General features: G+C 40.7%; 1 protein-coding gene across 1 annotated transcript in view; it reads left to right on the top strand.

The window, feature by feature from the left end:
• The window catches only part of CHFR (checkpoint with forkhead and ring finger domains), a gene marked incomplete at its 5' end in the record, with an annotated part of 992,863 nt that overhangs the window by 707,630 nt on the left and 261,820 nt on the right, over positions 1 to 23,413 (top strand). Inside the window, 1 exon segment of the mRNA XM_044068718.1 lies at positions 23,130 to 23,237. Within this exon segment, the coding sequence (XP_043924653.1) occupies positions 23,130 to 23,237 (108 nt within the window).

Below are 23,413 nucleotides of genomic sequence, written 5' to 3'. Positions count from 1 at the left end.
AGCTAGTGTAGAAATAGTACAACTACCTATTTCTTGTTCAGTAATCAGATCAGTGTTAGGGCCATAATGATGAAAACAAGGATTCTTCTGTACCATTGATTCGTTCTGTGTTCCCCCTTGTTGTAGTGGTTGTATTGTTGGTGTTTGTTGTTGCCCTGTCTGTCCCTTATTCTTTCCGACCTCCTCAACACCGGCTGGTCTAAAAAAACACTTGGTAATTCTTCATTGTTGTTAGTGTTGTGTCTGATTGGGTGTTCAGAACCTGGATTAAAATTTTGCATATCATAATCAATATTTCGAAAATTGTTGTTAAAATGTTGCATATTTTTGTATTCTTTAAAATGTGTGTACACTCTGTTGTTTTTATAGTCTTTGATGTCTCTTTCAATTTTGTGGTTTTTAATTTCCAGACCTTTATTAATGTACCTATCCATATCCTTGTATATGTTATCCAGTCTAAATTTGTTTTGCTCAAAAAGAAGGTCTGCTTTAATGTTTCTGTCTAGTTGGCATAATTTCTCATTAAGTATATTTAGCTTTTCAATATTGTTACAAATAATAAGTCTCAATAAATCTAGACCAGCTTTGTCAAATAAAGATAAAAGCTCTGAAAATAAAGCAGTTCCTTCTTCAAAACCATGTGGCAATTTAAAGATCCGTAGTCCCTTAGGGACTTGTTTCAGTTCTAATGTGTCCATTTGAATGGACTTAAATGTCTTTAAAGTCTTTTCAAATTCTGCTAACTGTGAGTTAAGAGTCCCCATATCTCTAGACATAAAAGTCTTTTTTGAAAGTGAAAGAGGCAACAAAAACTGCTTTAAGTCCATATTATAAGACTGGTGATGTCCTGGTTGTCCTACTACGTTTCGATCATCTCTGTTATTGGTTACACAGTTTAAAGGAAGTGGCACGACACCACTGTTTCCTGACGTAGTAACATTTCTTGTAGGAGTTGTTAATCGTTGCCTATCGGTGGGCCTCTGCCCATGCATACTGGTGTTAGGTGTGGAATGTAAAGTCAATAACTGCTCTTGTGTTTCAGTAATAATAATTTCTTCCTCTGTTCCTACATTGTTGCGCTGGTCGTGAAGCGGATGTGGATCATGTAAAATCTGTAGATACATTAATGAAGGACCATATACTACTGTTGATAATTATGGAAAAACTATTAAATGTCCAGGCCACTGTAATTGTAACTCCACCATGGTTGTTTACTTAGCAACATGCTCAGTATGTAATGCATTTTATATAGGGAAAACTATAAGAAGACTTAAAACACGTGTCATTGAACATCTGAGTGATATAAAAAGACACAAGAACACTAACATGTTATTTAATCACAGTATCAATTGCACAAATTTTAAACGGTTTTTATTTTTTGTTATTGATAAAATACCTGTCAATGTACATATAGGTGGAGATGTAAAAAATTTACTGGAAGCTAAAGAATGTTTATGGCAGCTTAGATTGAGAACAAATTTCCATTTCTAGTATACTTAAACTTAGATCTCATTTTATATGAAATTATCAACTTATTAATAACTTAACTACAGTGTATTTTTTTAAAAAAATATTTAAAAAAAAACATTTTAATTACACATATTTCCCTTTGTGTACATACTGTTAATGGATTATATATCTACTACAAAAAGACATTTATATTTATATTTATTATGTAATATTTATATTTTGAAAACAAATAACATTTTTTATAACTTATTGATAAATTATTGGTACTACTATTACTTTGTAATTAACTATATGACAGTTCTATTAATGTTGAACGACTGATCAGTATAGTACCTTTAGCTTTTAAAGCAACTACTACTATATTATGTTTTTACTATTTCATTCATTTAAATTTTAGTATTCTATTTAATATTACACTTTCAGATTTTAAACTGAATTGATTGTTGCTTTTTTATTTTACAGAACCTCTTGAACAAATACAAATGTTGTCTAACATTCATATCTATATTTTAAGAATTATATTTGAAAATGGTTGTAATACCTTTAAAAAACACTCTGTTTTTACTAATTGATTAATTAATTATTTGATTAAGGGCATTTTTAAAGTATATAAGGGATGACTTGCAATACGTTAATTGTACTCTGATGATGCCCAGCTTGATGGGTGAAAGCGCTTAGTATCGTGCATCTGTGGATTTCTTGTTGGTCTGAAGTATTTTGTGTTGTTTAAATAAATTGGACGTTTTATTAAGACCGGGACTCAAGGTTGCCGCTTTCTTTCAGCAAACAAGTTATTTTTGTAAGCATGTAGGCTTGAAAATGAGACAAAATGATGAAAGCAATGAAAAATGCAAAGTTCCTTGCATCTTGCAAAGATATTAGCTTGCTTATTTTTCTATCAAAAATAGTCTTAAGTGGGAGTCAAGAAATCTGCAGCTGAAGGCAGCTATACATTTTGTTCTGAGTGACATTGGCAACGATTCCTTCATGTGTTGTCAGAGGTATTATTCATTTTTTTCTTATTCTCATTGCTGACAGGCTGTCTGCATGTGTAACCAATTAATCTTGAGAGTTCAGAGCATTTATTGCTGAGGAAAAAAAACTTTAAAGGTACAATAGTAAGCAGTTCAGTGAAAAATAAAGTTAGAAATTATGGGAAGTGAATAAGAAATAACAGCCTTCCTAATACCGGAATACTTTAATAGAACAATGTGCAGTTTACTTTTATTTAAAAGATAGCCAGCACTTTTTTCTTAGGGCTAAAAATTAATGTTTTCTAAAAGCATTCAAGCTGTTTCTTTTTCACATGGGGGTACAGAAATAAAAGAACAGACAGTAATCAGTGTATGTGGGAACAATGGCTATAGCATGCACTTTAGCATGGGTAACCTTGATTTTAGGTAATGCCTGTGGATGTAGCTGTTGATTTGAGGCAGTTGTTCCAATATGGAGAATTAAGCTTCATTTTTTGAAGATGTATATAGTTCTGTGTGTTTCTTCTAAGTTAACAGGGGTGGGTATGTTCAGAAAATTTATTTTTGTTTGGGGGGGGGTTCATGTTAAAATGTGACATTGGTTCAAATGGAGATGAGAAAAAATGACTATATGAAAGATCAGCCTGTCAAACATTGTTATGTGCATGTAAGACAAAAGGTGAGAATACAAATTCAAAAAACTGTTGTGTATAAGGTGGGGATAGCTTTTTATTGTAATGGCTGTGTTGTCTATATTATCTTAGAATGTAAATGTCATTTACAGATATAGATAAAAAGGAAAGTGTATTGTGTTATATTAAGAAATGCAGAGTGCAAATAGCAGTGCTGCAGGAGACCCCTTTAGAAGTAAATGAGCATGTGAATTTGACAAAGGGTTTCAGGGTGAATATTCATCAGAATATCAGGGGGAATGGAAAAAAAGAGTAATGGAATAGATTGTTACAGAGGGTCCAGTAGTGGCAAATGAGGAAAACAAAGACTAACGGTAGATTTGTGGTAGTGAAGGCCTTTTGGCATGGGAGGAGGATTACTTTGGCATGTATATTCCCCAAAACTGCTATTATGAAACTTATGAAAATTTGGAGAGGAATAATAATTTTTTTAACGGGGAATATTACTTGTAGGTGGAGACTGGAACTTGATTTGCAATATTGAAAATCAGAAAAGTTTAACATTAGGATATAGACACACGGCATCATGAGGATATATTTTCATAAGAACATGATACTTGTTTAAGGTGACACAAAATATAAGAAATGGAAAAGAGGTTAAACTAAAACTTTGAAAAGTGAAATAAACAAGCTGGACTAATCAGTTAAATATAGTGTGAAATAAGAAAAAGAACACTTTGAAGAAACTCTAAAGATACTGAGCATAGTAGGAAAACCTTTTATAAATACGTAAGATGTGATAGGATTAAAGACATACAAATTGATTGTGTAGATTCTAAAATTTATTCTTAGACACAACAGATTTAGGATATATTTACAAAATCTTAAACAAACCAGTTTGACTCCAGAAAGTTGGTAATAAATTGTCCTAGTTGACATCCAGGTAACCTCAGATACTGAAATCAGTTTAGAGTACATTGAAAAAGAACTATGCAAACTTGATTCTAACAAAGCACAAGGAGGAGACAGAATTAGTAATAATGACCTGAGAACATTTCTGTATGTACTTACCGTACCATTATATCTGTAAGACATGCACTTGTTAAACCTGTCTTTAAGGAAAAGGGAAGTAGGACAAACCCAGAGTCATACAGACTTATAGGTTTACTTTCATGGTGTGAAAATATAACGGAGAAGGTTATATTGGATAAATTGTTCTCAGAACTGGAAAGGTTGGAACTTGAATTTATCAGCACGCATATGTTGGAAACAGATGCATTACCACCTGTATCATGGTGTTCTATAACAATTTAATAGTTGTGAATGAAAAATTGTGCTGTGATGTAATTTTATGGATTTAATTTCAGCATTTGATAGGGTCATACACAAAACACTGATCGATAAATTAGAACTTTGTGATCAGTAAGTTTCTTCTGAGGTGTTCTACACTCTGTTTGCAGATGACTTGAAAACAGGTAAACTGATTACGTGTGTTACAGATAGGGCATGTCTGCAAAAGAACTGGACTAAATTGACCATTTGGGCACAGGAGAATAATATGCTGATAATTACATAAAAAAACTAAGCATATTAGATTTGGGAGACATAAATCGAAGTGTGAATATTTAAAGCATACCGTGATTGAAACTGTAGATTAATTTAAGGACCTGGATGTATGGATAGACCCAGCTTTGGGTTTTTCTAATCATATCAACCAATTGGTTAATTATAGTTATAGAACTGTAGGTTGCATAAAAAGATTTATAAAATCTAGGAAATGAGAAATGATGAAGTCATTGTTTATTGGTTATATTAGACCCAAATCTGAGTATGGAATAACAATATGGAAACCTTATATGAAAACAAGCATGAGTAAACTGGAAAGAGCACAGCAAAAGTATGATGTGAAAACGTGATGATATGAAAGACTAAAATCACTGAACTTTTGTCTCTCATAGATACTTAAGAGGAGACCTTATTCAGATATACAGGGCATTTAGAGACATCTTCCTCTGGGAATGTTTGGGGTTATCAAAAAGTAGTAGAGAATCATCAGAAAACTTGTGTAGATCTATAGAATGAGAAGTGTACTAATTGTTTTTTTTTTTTTAAACAGTAGCTTATGCATAGAATAGACTACAAAATTAAATCAAAGTAAGCACTAGTTTTGATATTTTTAAGAACAGCTGGACATTTATTATTGGAACAACTGTTTTGATATTTTGACAGGCTAGAAGGGCATTATTGCCCATTCTGGAAACATTTATAGGTATCAGGGGACCTAGATGGAAAAACTTTATGAAAGACTTTAGATTTCTGAAAACAATTCTGTTCTGAAATTATTTGGTGTAGAAGATGTAAATTTGGTAGTAAGAACTCGGACAGACATTATTCCCCAATATACAATAACTGGGCTAGTCTGGATAGAAGTTATATTTCATAGGAACATGAGCATTTGATTGAAAGTTTCAACACCCATCCAATAACTGTTTTAGATCATGCACAAATAAAAATGTAGGATAATGAAGTAAAAATGAGACTCTCGTGTTTTCCCACCTACACGTTAAAAAGAGAGGAATTTAAGGAATGGGTAGTGACATTTGAGAGATATTAGAGAGGATGTGATAGCTATTGAGTGGGATAAAATGAAAATGGAGTTTTAAAATAGGGTAGAAATAAAAAGCAGTATTTTAAAAGAAGAGAAAGCACCGACATCTTGAGAGAAAGATGCAGTCGCTGTATTACTCAAAGATGGTAAAAACCCATGAGAATCAGTTTCATATAGATCCATTTCAATTTTAAATCATGATTATAAAGTGTTTGACTATACTAGCTAAAAGAATGGTAAAGGTGCTGCAAAATTTGATAGTGATAGTTCAGTGTGGTTTTGTAGAGGGAAGGCAAGCATTTGATAATACAGAATGATGATCTGGGGAAAGCAGAATGTAAGACAATACTGCTTCTGTTGGTGGATCTTGATACAAAGAAAGCATTCAGTAGAGCAAGCTGGGATTTTGTGTAGGGCAATGAAAGGATTTTCATTCCCTGATACAATAATAAGATTAATTAGGAGGAGATGTGAAGGATCAGAGGCAAGAATTAAAGTGGGAGGGTTCCTGTCTGATAAGTTGTTTGAACAGAGGAACCAGGCAGGGTTGTCCACTTTCTCTTTTATTTGCTTGATATCTAAAGACATTAGCAAAGAAAATGAGGGACTCTAATTCAAGTATATAATTGGTATGGTAATTGAGAAAAGTTGGTTTTATCTGCAGATTACATTATTTTGTAAATGATAAATACAAAAAAGGGCATTTCAGTGTTGTATAATTTTCTGAGACTGTTTAAAAGTCACTTCAGATATAAAATTAATGAAGATGGTTTATGTCTGTAGCCTTTTTATGTACCTACACACAAATTTTGTCAGCAATAGCCATATTTATGGGGACACAAAAAGATGAAATAGTAGTATGGATTTAAAAGCCTTCTGTTATGGCAGGTAAGGATGTGTGGGATGGTACTAAATAAAAGTTAATACAAAATGAGAAACTGGAAACTATTGTTTATGGATCTGTTCAGATGCAAGCAATGAAATATTTTTAGTCCCTTTAGTTTTAGATACATATCAAGCATGTTTTTATCAACCCAAGGAGGAGTTGTGGATAATAATAGAGTTGAAGGAAAGTATCTGGGAGGGGAAGAGGACCAGAGATAAATAGGATATGTTTATCCTTCCAGTAGAACAGTGTGGTTTAAGATTACCTGATATGAAGGGGTATTTTAATGCTACACAGTTAAGGCTCATTTTGATATATGATATACACACACACACACATCCCTCAGTAAACAAGTGTTGGATGTCATTTTGGAGGCAAGGAGGCCTAATACTAGAAAATCTTATGCTGAAAAATGGAAAAGATTCTGTTCCTGGAACCAAACTCGGGGGACGGGCACAGCTGCACCCAATTTACCTCAGATTCTTCAGTACTTAACTGAGATGCTTCACAAGAGCCTTTGCTTTTCCTCCATCAAAATTCATGCTTCAGCCATTTCAGCTCATTATAACACAGAACCACCCCTCTTCTCTCATCCACTGCTGAAGCAGTTCCTCAAAGGGGCCAAAAACTTAAGACCACCCATGAGAGCCCCACTCCAGCCTGGGACCTTAACTTTGTATTGGAAAAGCTTACTCTACCTCCCTTTGAGCCAGCTGCAAATGCAGAGTTGAAATTCCTTTCTTGACAAACAACCTTCCTTTTGACCATCACCTCTGCAAGAAGAGTGTCTGAATTACAGGCCCTTATGGGAGTGAAGCCTTTCATCATCTTTCATGTGGACAGGGTGTCCCTCAGGACAAATCCCTCCTTCATGCCCAAGGTGGTATCCAGTGTGGCTCTTCATCAGTCCATTCATTTGCCAACCTTCTTTTCTAATCCACCGAACAAATGGGAATGAATACTGCACTCCTTATATGTACACAGACAACTTAGATTTTACTTGGACAGGACTAAACCTCTCAGGAAGTCTGAACAGCTGCTGCTTGCATTTGCTGCAGGGGCAGAGGGGAAGGCCATTTCAAAGCAAAACATTTCTAAATGGTTAGGCCATTGCATTCATTTATGTTATAAGCACCATGGAAAACCTACCCCTCAGGGGATAAGACCACATTCAACCAGGGCTACATCTGCCTCTACAGCCTTCCTCAGAGGTGTCCCTACCAGGGACATCCTAGAAGCAGCTACCTGGAGTTCTGTACATACCTTCACCAAGCATTACCATTTGCCAATTTTCTCTAAATCCAGAGCTGGCTTTGCCACTGCAGTCTTGCAGGGCCTTATAGCTGGTCCTAATGCTATCTAATTTCCTCCTCCCATCCTTAACGTTGGGAATCTACTCAAATGTGTGATGACTGCAACACTGAAACACAAATAATATAGTACAGTTGTGTACACTTACCATAAATGTAGATGTTCGAGTGTATTCACTGTTGCAGTCCTGGTTACCCTCCCTCCAGCCCCCTGGCTTCTTTTGGCTGTACCTCTATTCTTGTTTACTATGCTTAAAGCTTGTTGGTGTATTTGCTTTTTTGTTGGAGGTGTAACCTTGTATGTATAATTGCTTCCCATTATGAGGGCACCTGACATCTGGGGCAAGAAAAAACTGATGTAATGGCGTCAGCTGCATGCTTTATACCCCTGAGTACCTGACGTCATGGAAGATGAGACAGCAACCGACGCAGGACCCAAGACTTTGATAATCAGGCCGACTGAGGGCTACTGCAAGCAGATAACCCAAATGTGATGACTGTAACAGTGAATACACTCGAACATCTACATTTATGGTAAGTGTACACAACTGTACTTTCTTTGACTTTAACTCAAATGCCTTGGACCAGCTGATTGACACCCCCACGAGAGGTGCCAAAATCCTAGATCTGGTGCTTACCAATATGAGGGACTACTGAAGCACCCCCAGTCTGAGGTCTCCCCTGGTGAGATCTGACCACAGATCAGTCTGTTTTGAAGTAACTGTCACACCTGACCCCCCCCCCCCCCACACACACACACACACACACCAGCAGCAACTAAACCAAAAACTTCTCCAAAGCAGATTATAACCTCTTATGAGAATGTATACATAGCTTCTCTACACCTCCCCCTCAGATGGAACTGGCAACTATGCCAAGTTCTACACCACTGCTTTATACAAACATCTGTATAATTGCATTGACTCAGCCATACCTGATAGGACCAAAACAAGCTCCTCAAGGAAGAGCAAATCTGCCTGGTGGGCAACTGCCATTAATTGGCTTTACAATAAGAGGAAGAAATTGCTAAGAGTAAGAGGGAGCGAACCCTAAACTGGAAACACTCCCTCCTCAGCTTAAACAAGCAAGTAAGACTTCTTGTGAAGTCCTCCAAAGCAAACTATGAATCCAAATTTGCTTCCTTAACTAAAGACAACCATAAGGCGTTCTTTAGTTACATTAGGTAACCTAAAGCAAAGTCCCAGATTTGTGCCAAACTGGTAGTTGATACCACATATACTGAGCCTGTGGACATAGCTAACCTGTTGGCCGACAGGTTCTTTGAAAATTTCACTCCCCTGTGCTTGCCACCTGTACCCCATGACATCCCTGCCACCTGTCCCTCTACCTTGTACCTCTAAAGAGCAGGTTTTAAATGCCCTCTTTAAATCCAAAAACGCAGCATCTATGGAACCTGATAACATCCTAAGCTGCGTCCTACATGGGCTGCAACAAGAATTAGAAACACCATTGGGTACTCTTTTCAGTCATAGTGTAAGCACCAGCTTTATCCCAACTGAATTGAAAATGGCCACTTTTATTCCCCCTGCACAAAGGTGGTGCTTCCACTGACCCAAGGAACTATAGATCTATTAGCCTGACTAGCTTTAACTGCAAGGCTATGGAGTGAATCATCATGGACCTTGTCAGCAAAGATATAGATAATCTTCAAACAGTTGCCCCTTCTCAGTTTGGATTTGTCAAAGGGAGATCATGCCTGTTAAACCTGGTGGACTTCTCTGAGACAGTCACCAAGGCCCTGGATGAGAGGTTGAGGTAATCTGTGCATACAGCCTACCTAGACTTAGTCGAGCCTTTTGACACAATCCCCTACTCCGGCACCATTAACAAACTCACCCAGCTAGGTATCAACCCTTGTATCATTAGATGGGTCGCTAACTGTCTCACTGATGGAACACATAGTCAAAATAGGGGAATCCACCTCCAACAGCAGACCTGTACACAGTGGTTTTCCACAGGGTATTCCACACGGATCAGTCTTGGGACCCTTACTGTTTGGAATCTATTTTTCCAAAGTACACGCAAAAACTAAAGATCTGTGGTTGACAAAATTTGCTGATTAGATGCTGGTATCATGCTGTGCTAGAAGACTGTGAGAAATACAACTCCTGATGTGCCTAGAACCATTTCTAGTTGTCCACAAGGATAGAATGAACCTTGGGGGGGAAAAGAAAGAGGTCATTGTCTCTCCCTGCAACAACTGGAGAGGCCGCAAAAGTACCTCACAAAGAGGATCCTAGGTTTTAAACACTTGTCCTGCATGGACAGACTCAAAAAACTCCCAACTATTCTCTGTCTCATATCACCTACTTAGAGGCAATCTCTGCTTGACTTACAAAACCATGTCTGACCCAGCTCTATTAGAAATGACTACATCTAAAGAAATCCCAATCCCTCCGCACTACACACTCCAGAGACCTCAACCTCATTACCACAATCAACAGAACAAGCTGGAGGGACAGGTTCATAACCCAGAGACTGCCCATGCTATGGAATAGACTTCCCATACATGTCAAGCAGAGCTCCTCACTGGCCCTCTTCAAGAGAAATCTTGAGTGGATAGCAAATAGAAAATTCACCCAGGGGATCACTCCAGTGGCTCTACTCGACAGAGGCACTGGGAACTAAGGTCAGGTGGCACGATGCCAAGGTGATCCTATGGGCTAGGCTTGCAAAGGCTCCAGGACCATTAGCCCTAGTACACACCTATGAACCTCTAAAAAGAAAGACTTCCTTAATGCCAGAGGTAGTAATACCATTTTCCATCATTCTTTCCCAATCCACAGAATGGGGGAAAGGATACTGGCTTCCCTTGATGTACACAAGCAACTAAGATATTTTCACAAAAACATTGGTAATAGGATTTGTAATCACTTGCTTGTCTCTCTTACCACATACAAAGAGGGAAGAGCATTGCCAAAATTATTTCTTAGTGGGCTGGCCCGCACTGCATTATATTCTGTTATCCCTCTAATGGTAGGAAACTAGAAGGAACTGTGAGAGCCCATACTGTTTGGGGCATGACACTTTGGAGAGTCACTACCCAGGCTATCTTGGAAGCAGCTTACTTGGTCATCTCTCCAGTCTTTCTCAAAACATTACAAGCTGGACATTTTTCCAGGATAAGAGTTGGGTTTGCTACAGCCATCCTCCAGCTTATGCTGCAACCCACTCACTCAGTCCACCCACCTCCCAGCATAAACATAGTGTTGGGAGTTGTCCTAGTACTCAGGACCACTGCAACAATGGTCTAAGCAAAAAACATAACAAAATTATGTAAAACAACTTCCTATAGTTCATTGGTAGGTACTAGGCTATCGGCCCAAGGGCCTAAGTAAGCCTAGCCAATAAGATTCCCTGGCTTACACCAGCCAAGAAAGTTATTTTCCTGTGCCACTGTCGAGCAGAGACACAGAAGTGATCCCCGGGGTGTATTTCCTATTTACCATCCACTCATCAAGATTTTTCTTGAAGAGTGCTAATGAAGAACTTTGCTTGACATAGATGGGTAGCCTGTTCCAGAGTATGGGAAGTCTCTGGGACAGGAATCTATCCCTCCAGCATGTCTTGTTTATTGTGGTGACAAGATTTAGGTCCCTAGAGCATGTAGCTTGGAGGGATTGGGATTTCTTTAGGTGTAGCATGTCCAGCAGCTCTTGGTTTGACATAGCTTTATAGTATTAAGTATAGTATTAAATGAATAGATCACTGGTGCAGAACTATTTCTCAAACCACCTGCTCTCACTATGGAGCATTTTTGGCTGAGGTGGGGTGCTCTCTCCTCTTTCCTTTATCGTTCCCCTTTGTAGGTACTTAGGACTGATCAAATCTGAAAATAATTTGAGGGACCCTTATTCTCTTTTCCTCCACTCAGTGTAATAGATGGGAGTTTGTTCTACTCTGTACTGCTTATCTTCTTATATTATGATATTTTAGATGTTCTTCGTGTTTCACTGTTGCAGTCATTACATTTGGGGTAATCTGCTGGCAGGGTGCCCTCAGTCGGCCTGAATAACAAAGTCTTGGGTCCTGCGTCGGTTGCTGTCCCTTCTTCCATGACATCAGGTCATCAGGGATATAAAACATGCAGCCGATACCATTTTCATCAGTCTTTCTTGCTGCGTGGTGCCCGAAGCAGAAGCAGTTCGCAGGTGCTGGTCGGCCGACTCCTGAAATTTTCATTTTCAAGTTTCAGAACCGAAGTCTTCAACCTAAAGCTAAGTACCCCATTGGGGAAACTTTTTCTTGTTCCTTGTCGATGTCAGTAAAAGTTAATAATTGTATTACTTGTGGGGAAGCAAATACCTCATAAGGATTTTCATTTGTACTGTATTCCTTGCCTAGCCCCTGACCACAACGTGCCTTGCTGTCGATTTTGTGCTAAATTTAACCAACGCACTATTAAGCGTCGGTATACTTTTGCATCTAAATATTTTGGCTCAAGATTTAACTATCCAGAAATGTCATCAGTTAGCAATCTGACTACTGGAATTCACAAAAAACGCAAAGAAAAAGACAGAGACAGACCGTCGAGGTTCAAACCCGACGCCGAAGCTTCTCCTAAGCCAGTCGCCGGTACTCATTGAGGTGCTTTCACAGCCCCTGATACCCTCTACTTTCGATTCGCAGGCTTCTACTGAGACCCATTCGGAGTCCGGTATGCCGCAAGACACTTCAAGTATTGAACCTGCGGATGTCTCTCCCTTAGATGAGTCCGGAGCTGCTGAGCAGGCACCGGCTTCTAAGGGTGTTTTCAGGCCTAAAGATTTGTATATTAAACCAACGCCATCCTCAAAAACAAGGCCAAAACCAACTTCTATGTCTAAAAAACTGACGCATGGGCCACGTGCTCAGGCCCCTGTGCCTAAAAAACAAATGATCAAAATGGCTGAGGATTTAATTACTTTGATCAGGGGTTCCCAACCCCCTCCTGCTAAGAGGCCTAGGCAAGGCACTGATTATGAATCTTCAGATCAGGTTTTCCATTTCTTCTGATTCATCTTCTGATCAGAAATTATCTATTCCATCTTATGAGGACTCTGATGCAAAAGAATCCATCCCTTCTGCTTCTCCTCCTGAGGTTTTTTCTTTTGGAGAAAGTTTGCATACTTTAAGGAAACATTTTCATTGGGAGAGTCAGGATTTTTCAGAATCCAAAAAGAGGCTTAGGGATTTCCTCCTCCTTCCTCATCATAGGCCTTTGGCTATACCTCCTGATGTCCTTCAAGAATGCAACTGCAGTCCTTACATATGGGTTGTCCTGCCTCAGGCAGCCCTCGGTCAGCCGGATTCCAAAGTCTGGGTCCGTGATGCTGAATCGCCTCCTGCTGGGGTATAAAAGCATCAGCCATCTTCCCCAGTCTTTCTTGAAGCAGTTCGCAAGTGCCGGTCGGTCAGCTCCTGTGTTTAGTCATCAACCTTTTTCTTGCCTCAGCCGATGTCATGAAAACTGATAAAGTTAATAACTGTTTGTCTTGTGGTAAACAAATACCTCATAAGGACTTCCATTCTTACTGCCTCCCTGCCTTGGCCCAGAAATAAGCTCACTCTCAGGCCGGGCAGAGTTTGCTGAAGACTTTTCGTGATAAATACTCTTATAACATGCCGTCGGAACAACCGACACCTCATATTTCCAAAAAGAAAAGACCGGGACCGACATTCTCTCGACTTCCACCGACACCATGCCAAAACTACGCGAGTGCATCTGTCTCTTCTGAGGCAGTTGTTGTTGTTGATTTTCCCCCAGAAACTGAAGCCCAGGATTTCCTGAGACCATACCCGTGGACAAGGTGACGCCAGCACGTGGGGCAGCTAGGCCCCCTATGTCTATGTCTATCAAGGCCTACACACGTGCTAAGGCTGCCAGCCAGGCTAAGTCTCACCCTCCTAAAGCTTTGCCTCAGCCCACTACTGATAAACAAATTATGACTTTAGCTGCTTAATCAGAGGCTCTCAGGCCCATCCTGACAGAGGTTCTCAGCCACCTTCTGACAAGAGGCCCAGGGTTGAGCATGCAGACACCCTTTCTTCAGATGAAGCCTCTGGTGACTCTGATCACTCAGATACCCAGGAAGAGTCCTTCCAGGTCTACGAGGATTCTGATGCAGAGGACTCTATACCTTCTGCCTCTCCTCCTGAGGATATTTCTTTTGGGGAAATTCTCCACTCCATGAGAGAGCATTTTCAGTGGCAAGGTCAGGAATTCTCCGACTCCAGGAAGCGGCTTTGTACCTTCCTTAAGCTTCCCCAACACAGACCTTTAGCTATCTCTCCAGTGTTAGATGTACTGGATGATGTGTACTCAGATTCGAGTGCTTTTCCTGATTCTCTCCCCCCTGCTCCTGTCAAGCCGGACAGATACTACAGGGTTCCTGAAACTCACAAACATTTATTTAAGGCCCATTCTGTTGATCTAGAAACAATTTCCCAGGGGCCACATCCACGGCCAAAAATCCTTTGCCCTCAGACAGGGAAGCTAGGTCCCTGGAGAGGTGGGGCAAAAAAGTTTATACCTCAACCGCACTTGCCATGAGAGCCCTTAATTGCCTTTTTCATACGTTTCAGTATCAGGATTTCTTGATGGATGATTTGCAGAAAAAGTTAACATCTCCTGAGCCTTTAGAAAGAAAGGCCTTGCAGGATTTGGTCCATAACACTCAGCAGGTTAGCAATCATTTTCTTCAGTGTGGTTATGATGCATTGGAAGCTTCATGTAGGGCAGCTATGACAGGGGCAGTCATTCGTAGACATGCATGGTTGAAAGAACGGGCATTGCCAGATCATGTTAAAGTAAAGCTTCTAGATGCACCTCTGGAAAAACACAAGCTGTTTGGTGCTAATGCTCAGGATGTGTTGAAATCAATTGAGGAAAAGGCTAAATCAGTGCAAACAGTCAAGGATTTCCTCCAGGTTCAGCCACCAAGGTTCAGCAGGAATTGGCCTTCTAAGAATTGGTCCTTTCCAGACACTGACAAGTTTCAAAGGGGAAAAACAGGCGAAGAGGGCAATACAGAGGCTCCTACAGAATGGCAACCGACTAATCAGAGAGGTGGCAGGGACATCCCCTGCTCCACAGGGACAATCACAATGACTTGACTTTGACACCGACCAAGGCTCAAAGAGAAGCACCTTTAGGCAGAAAATTATCCTTATTTTCAAAAAATTGGCACATTTTAACAAAGGACAAATGGATTCTGGACATAATAGATCAAGGCTACAGGTTCCACTTCCATACTTTACCAACAAGACAAGGCATGCCAAACCTGCCACAAAATCAAAGGGCAGAGGCATTCAAACAAGTTTCAAAGCTGATAAAAATCAAAGCAATAGAAAAGGTTCCTCCTCAGGAACAAGGCCAGGGATTTTACTCAAGACTGTTCCTTGTTCCAAGAAAAGAAAAGCAATGGAGACCAATACTGGAGTTGTCCGCTCTAAACACTTTTCTCATTGTACCAAAATTCAAAATGCTGACGCTACAGCAACTCCTTCCCATGCTGGGCAAGGGGTCTTGGCTGGTTACTCTGGACCTCAAAGAGGCATACCTGCATGTCCCAATCAGACACAGTTGTAGAAGATACCTCAGATTTCTTGCAGGGTCAGAGCATTATCAATTCTCAGCATTGCCTTTTGGCTTATCTAGAGTATTCACGAAATGCCTGGCATCAGTAATTGCACACTGCAGACTCCTGGGGATACAAATATACCCTTACCTGGACGACTGCCTTATACAAGCGGACAGCAAGCAAGCCTTGACAAAAAACTTGAATTATGTCATTTACTTACTACAGGCTTTGGGATACACAGTCAACTTACAAAAATCAAGACTACTGCCATCCCAACAAATAATTTTTCTAGAAGCCAAACTAGATACAGAATCACAAATGGCTTACCTCACAGAAGAGAAGCAAGAACAATTACCACATTACTTCAAAAGCCTAGCAAAGCTCACCCAGATGACTGCAAGGAAAATCCTGCAGGCCCTGGGTTTCATGGCATCTTGCATTCTACTGATTCCACTGGCAAGACTACACATGAGAAAACTGCAATGGTACCTAAAAAGTGTATGGTCTCAACACAGCCACAACTTAGAAGCAATTATCCCACTCATCCCATGTCTTTTGTGGTGGGCCCAAGCAAGCCAGTCAAACAAAGGTATGCCTTTCAACAAACCTCAAACAAGCCAAACCATTACAAGACCATGGATGATGCATTCAAGGGCAATGGACCCCCCCAGGAAGTATATCGGCACATCAATCAAAAAGAGATGTTAGCAGTAATTCATGCAATCGAGGCCTTCGGAAAATATCTTCAACAAGGCCATTTGCTAATAAAGACAGACAACACCACTGTTATGTGTTACATAAACAAGCAGGGAGGTACTCATTCTTACCCCCTTTGCAGACTAACAATGACTCTTTGGGAAAAGTCCCTGAAACTGAACATACAGCTGCAATCCCAGTTTGTTCTGGGTAGGGACAATGTTCTGGCGGACAGTCTAAGCAGAAACATCCTGGACCCGCACGAATGGATGTTGCATCCAGACATTTTTGCTCAAATAACTCATGCATGGGGGAGACCGGACATAGATCTCTTTGCCTCCCACCTCAATCATCATTTGAAAATGTTCTGCTCGAGGACACACCATCCACAAGCCTGGAGAATAGATGCTCTCTCATTCAGCTGGATCTCTCTAACAATCTATGCATTCCCACCTCTACCATTAATGACTAAGGTGTTACTGAAGATCAAAGCAGAGCAACCGAAAGGCATCTTAATAGCTCCATATTGGCCAAGACAGCACTGGTATCCATTACTAAGGGGCATAACTTGCACCAACCCGTGGCCCCTGCCTCAATGGCCTCTACTCTTGACTCAGCACAATTACAGGATGGTTCATCCCAACCTGCAAACTCTGCAGCTGAAAGCCTGGAGGGTTCCATGATTTCTACCCATATCTCTCTTTCCAAGGAAGTTCAACAAATATTATTGGAAGCACGCAGACCTTCCACCAGAAAGACTTATTCAGCCAAATGGAAGAGATTCAACATCTGGAATACCAACAAGGGACAGGATGCATCGGTATTGAGCATCCCACAGATACTGGAATACTTGGCAGAAATGCTGCATAATGGACTTTCCTATTCTTCCATAAAAATACACGCTTCAGCAATTTCAGCATCATACAACACTGATCCTCCTGTGTTTTCACATCCTTTACTAAGACAATTTCTAAGAGGGATAAAGAATATCAAGCCTCCCAGAAAACCACCAGTGCCTGCATGGGACCTTAACTTCATGTTGGAAAAATTAACTCTTCCTCCTTTTGAACCAGCAGCATCTTCAGAATTGCAATTTCTTTCCTGGAAAACAGTTTTCCTGTTGGCAATTACCTCAGCAAGAAGAGTTTCGGAGATACAGGCCCTCATGGCAGTACCTCCATTTCTCATTTTCCATCAGGACAGGGTTTCTTTAAGAACCAATCCTTCCTTTATGCCAAAAGTGATATCCAGGGTGTCTCTAAATCAAACAATTCACCTGCCCACCTTCTTCCCCAATCCTCAAAATAAAGGGGAAAAGCTGCTGCACACTTTGAACATACACAGACAACTACGCTACTACTTGGACAGAACAAAGGCCAACAGAAAGTCTGACCAACTATTTGTAGCATACGCTCCTGGAGTGCAAGGAAAGGCAATTTCCAAACAAACAATTTCAAAATGGATTGGACATTGCATCAGATTCTGTTATACTTTCCATGGAAAGGGTGTGCCAGCCAATATCAGGCCACACTCCACCAGAGCTACTGCCACCTCCACAGCCTTCCTAAGAGGGGTGGCTACAAAGGACATTCTAGAAGCTGCTACATGGAGCTCTGTGCATACATTTTCCAAGCACTACCACCTGCCTTTATATTCCAGATCCCGAGCAGGCTTTGCTTCGGCAGTCCTGCAGGGCATTTTAGCTACACCTTCCTTATCTTAGAGCCTACCACCCCCAGCTTGGCTATGGTATTCAACCCATATGTAAGGACTGCAGTTGCATTCTTGAAGGACATAGTACAGTTTTGTACCTACCATAAATGTAGATGTCCGATAGATATGCAACTGCAGTCATATTTTCCCTCCCTCCTACCCCATATTTTCCCTCCCTCCTACCCCTCTGTGTATTGGGTCCAGTCCCCTCCTTTTATACTTAGCTGGGGATATCTGTTATGGTGTATCTGTTTATTGCTATTGTGTTTGTCTGGAATTTTTTATCCAGTTTTAAATTTAGCCTTCCTTGGACGGCACCTGGCATCTGGGGCAAGAAACACTGAGGAAGATGGCGTCGGCTGATGCTTTTATACCCCAGCCGCTCTGACCGAGGGCTGCCTGAGGCAGGACAACCCATATGTAAGGACTGCAGTTGCATATATATCGGACATCTACATTTATGGTAGGTACAAAACTGTACTTTCTAGAAATTGTTGATGATGTTTTCTCAGAATCCAGCATGACTCCTGATTCCCTGTCTCTGGCTCCTAGTAAGCCAGACAGATATTACAGGGTTCCTGACTCCCACAAATTTATTTTTAAAAACCCTACTGCTGACCCTGAAACATTTTCTCAGGGTCCCAAGGGTGTTAAGGCTTCTACTGCTAAAAATCCTACCCCTTCTGATAGAGACTCCAGGGTGCTGGACAGATGGGATAAGAAGGTTTACACGTCTGCAACCCAGGCAATCAGGGCTTTAAACTGTCAATTTCATATGCTTAAATATCAGCAGCATGTCATGGGCTTACTTAAACAGAAAATGATGTTGATTTCTGACTGTGTGTGGAAAATAGAGTTACAGGATTTACTGCATTCAACTGAACAAGTTGGAAAGCATACTTTGCAATGTGGTTATGATTCCTTGGAGGCCTCTTGCAGGGCCGCTGTAACTGAATCTGTGATAAGAAGGCATGCTTGGCTCAAGGAGCAAAATCTGCCTGATCTTGCTAAAGCAAAATTGTTGGATGCTTCTTTACAACAGGACAATCTATTTGGTAATAAGGCAGAAGAAGTTTTGAAAAAGATGGAAGACAAAGCTAAATCTATGCAAACTGTAAAAGATTTCCTACAAGTGCAGCCACCCAGGTTCAGTAGACACTGGCCTACTAAGAATTGGTCCTTTCCAGTACCCACCAGAGCCGCTCAGGTCAAACCCAGACACTCCAAAGGCTCCAGGTTTCAGTCACAAGGAACTTACAGAACAAAACAATGGGGTGCCTCCATCTCCAAATCTGGAAGTAGCAAGGCACCCCCCTACGGTAAACAGTCTCAATGACTTTCCTCTGCCATTTCCAAGGACTTTTCTTTTGGCAGCCCCTTTGAGGGAAAACTAGCACTTAATTGGCATCTAATTACCCTGGACAAGTGGGTTTTAAATATAATATCCCAGGGATACAGACTTCATTTCCACCCATTGCCAGTTCTAAATGGATAGCCAGATCTGCCTCCAAATCAGTGGGCAGAAACAAGTTATGTCCATCATGGATATGGGGGCTATTCTACCAGTACCAGAAAAGGAAAAAGGACAAGGTTTTTATTCAAGACTTTTCCTGGTACCCAGAAAAGACAAATCATGGTGTCCTATTCTGGAATTATCCATTCTAAATACTTTCCTGGACATTCCAAAATTCAAGATGCTGACTCTGCAACAGTTACTGCCTATGCTAGGCAAAGATGCCTGGTTGGTAACTCTAGACTTAAAGTAGGCTTACCTGCATATCCCAATCAGGGAATCTTGCAGAAGATACCTCCGCTTCAAAGCAGGCTATTTGCATTACTAGTTCTCTGCACTGCCCTTTGGCTTATCTACTGTGTCCAGGGTCTTCACAAAATGCCTGGCACCAGTAATTGCATTTTGCAGACAAAGAAACATTCAGATTTATCCTTATCTGGACGATTGTCTAATTCAGTCAGAAAACAAGGACACTCTTCTACAGCATCTGGCATTTGTAAAAAGGCTTCTAACTTGCCTAGGGTACGCCATAAATGAAGAGAAATCACAACTGGTACCCTCTCAAAAAATTACATTTCTCTGGGTGCAAGCTTGAATACAACTGTCCGATGGTCACGCCAGACAAACAAATCCAATTGATGACTTACTTCAAACAAGTGGCTACAAAAAAAAACCCAGTTATCTGCAAGACAAATTCTGCAAGCCTTGGGGTTCATGACTTCCTGCATTCTTCTAATTCCATATGCAAGACTGCATATGAGGAAACTTCACTGGTATCTAAAAAGGTTATGGAGTCAACATTGTCACAGCCTAGAAGCAATGATTCCTATCATTCCTTGCCTGCAGCAAGAGATCCTATGGTAGGCAGAGGCCTGTCACCAAAACAAGGGACTGTCATTCATTCGAAACCCTGCCACCCAAACCCTGACTACAGACGCATCAGACTATGCTTGGGGGGGGCATCTGGCAGGGAGATGCATTCAGGGCGAATGGAGCCCAATTGCATATCAACCAGAAAGAGATGCTAGCTGTACAGAATGCTCTGACAGCTTTCAAGGACTTTCTTCATCCAGGACAACTACTGATAAAGATGGACAACACCACAGTCATGTGGTACATAAACAAGCAGGGGGGTACCCACTCCTACCCCTTTGCAGACTAACCATGGCCCTGTGGAACACAGCCTTGTCTTATCAAATACATCTACAAGCTCAATTCCTGCCAGGAAAGCAAAATACTCTGGCAGACGAACTAAGCAGAAATCTTATGGACCCATAAGAATGGAAACTGGATCCGTAATTCTTCAGCATGTTAACAAGCAAATGGGGGAGCCCAGACATGGATCTTTTTGCCTCACCCCAAAACTATCAGTTGGACAAATTCTGCACAAGAATCCATCACAAACAAGCTTGGAAAGTGGATGCTCTGTCCTTCAACTGGAAAAACCTATCAGTCTATGCATTTCCCCCTCTGCCTTTGCACCCCAAGGTATTACTAAAAGTCAGACAGGAAAAAACAAAAATTATCCTGATTGCACCAGACTGGCCTCGCCAACACTGGTACCCGCTCCTACTCAGTATGTCACACCTTCCTCCGTGGTACCTGCCTCAGACACCTTATCTACTGTATCAGCAGAACTTTCAAATTCTACACACTCAGCTCCAAACTCTGAATCTTGCAGCATGGCTAATCAACTAATTTCACCAGTTACATCTCTCAGCAAACCTGTGATGGGTGTCATTTTGGAGGCTAGAAGGCCTAGCACTAGAAAATCTTATGCTGATAAATGGAAAAGATTCTGTGCCTGGAATCAGGCACAAGGAATAAGCACAGAAATGCCCAATATTCCTCAGATTCTGCAATATTTAACTGAGATGCTTCACAAGGGCCTATCTTTCTCATCCATAAAAATCCACGTCTCTGCCATTTCAGCTCATTACAACACAGAGCCTCCCCTCTTTTCTCATCCCCTGCTAAAGCAGTATCTCAGAGGGGCCAAAAATTTAAGACCTCCCAGGAGAGCACCAGCTCCTGCATGGGACCTCAATTTTGTGTTGGAAAAACTCACCCTGACTCCTTTTGAGCCAACTGCTACTGCGGACATAAAATTTCTCTCTTGAAAGACAGCTTTTCTTTTAGCAGTCACTTCAGCTCGAAGGATCTCAGAACTACAGGCTCTCATGGCAGTGGAGCCTTTTATTATTTTCTACCTGGACAGGGTAGCGCTCAGGACCCATCCAACCTTTATGCCTAAAGTAGTGTCCAGTGTTGCTCTTAATCAGACCATTCATCTGCCAACTTTTTTTCCCAAATCCATAGAGTAAGGGGGACCGGATTCTACATTCATTGGGTTTACACAGACAACTAAGATTCTACTTGAACAGGACAAAATCTCTTAGGAAAATCTGAGCAACTACTGCTGGCATTTGCTGCAGGGGCAGAGGGAAAGGCTGTCTCAAAGCAGACAGTTTCAAAATGGATAAGCCATTGTATTCGTTTCTGCTACATGCATCATGGTAAACCTATCCCCAAGGGGATCAGATCCCATTCCACCAGGGCTGCATCTACTTCTGCAGCCTTTCTCAAAGAGGTTCCTACCAGAGACATTCTAGAAGCTGCTACCTGGAGCTCAGTTCATACATTCACCAATCATTACCATTTACCTCTCTTCTCTAAATACAGAGCAGGCTTTGCCACTGCTGTCCTGCAGGGCCTTATTGCTGCTCCTAATGGTGTATAATTCCATCCTCCTAACCATAGCTTTGGGATTCTACCCAAATGTAATGACTGCAACAGCGAAACATGAAGAACATAGTACAGTTGTGTACACTTAACATAAATGTAGATGTTCGAGTGTATTCACTGTTGCAGTCCTGGTTACCCACCCGCCAGCCCCCTATTTTTCTCTTTTTATACCACTTCTTTCTGTTACTATGCTCAAAAGCCTTTTTGTTGTATTTGCTTTTATTTGGAGGTATATTTTTTGTGTTCTAAATTATATGCATATATATATATATATATATATATATATGTTTTGCTTCCCATTTGAGGGGCACCTGACATCTGGGGCAAGAAAAACTGATGTAATGGCATCAGCTGCATGTTTTATACCCCTGACGACCTGACGTCATGGAAGAAGGGACAGGAACCGATGCATAACCCAAGACTTTGTTACTCAGGCCGACTGAGGGCAACCTGCCAGCAGATTACCCCAAATGTAATGACTGCAACAGTGAATACACTCGAACATCTACATGTATGGCAAGTGTACACAACTGTACTTTTTTACTGTGCACAGCCTTGCTGCTTGGGCAAGAAAGTTCTAACATGACATGAATGGATACCAGGTTTACACTGGAGATGTCCTGATATTCCCAGATGGGTGGGCATCTGACATACCTGGTAGGTGAAGGGTGCTGAGCTCTGGAAGTCATGCCAAATGGCAGGCCTTATGCAGCTAAAGTCCCAGTAGTCAGGACTACTGCAACACTGATTTACTTGAAATTGTACTAGTATGATAAGTTCTTACACAAGTATACTGTTTCTTCCTTTAAGTGATTTTTTTAAATATATATTTCAGCAGTCAGAGAATTGCCAGAAGATGTACACCCATTCTGCAATAGTATTATAAGTATAAAAACAAATGATTTTATTTTTTTTGTAGTTTTACATAATTTGAGACTTTTCCACTGTTTCTTTCCTATTTTCTGTAAATATTTTTCTGTTGTGATCTTATTTCTGTAGATTACCGAATTGCAGCACATTCAGTTTTATGTTACAGTTGTGGGCTTCGAAATTTTAGGGAACTGGCATATCAGTATAGGCAAAACATCCCTGCTCCAGAGCTACCAGGTAAGTCTAAAATTACTTAATTCTGAATTTCTATTTTCAGGGACATGGATGTGTTATACCTTTGATACTGGAGTAGGACATAGTCCCATTTATGAAATATTAAAAAGTCATGAGACCGATTGAACCCTACCCACCATAGTTGTATACGCTTTGACACTACTCCATGTCGTCATTCT

This window comes from Protopterus annectens, chromosome 4.part0 (assembly GCF_019279795.1).
Source record: "Protopterus annectens isolate FY-2018-M chromosome 4.part0, PAN1.0, whole genome shotgun sequence".
In the NCBI taxonomy this organism is placed as follows: domain Eukaryota; kingdom Metazoa; phylum Chordata; order Ceratodontiformes; family Protopteridae; genus Protopterus; species Protopterus annectens.
Note: the sequence above shows the minus strand (reverse complement) of the source record. Positions and strands in the feature narration are given on the sequence as shown.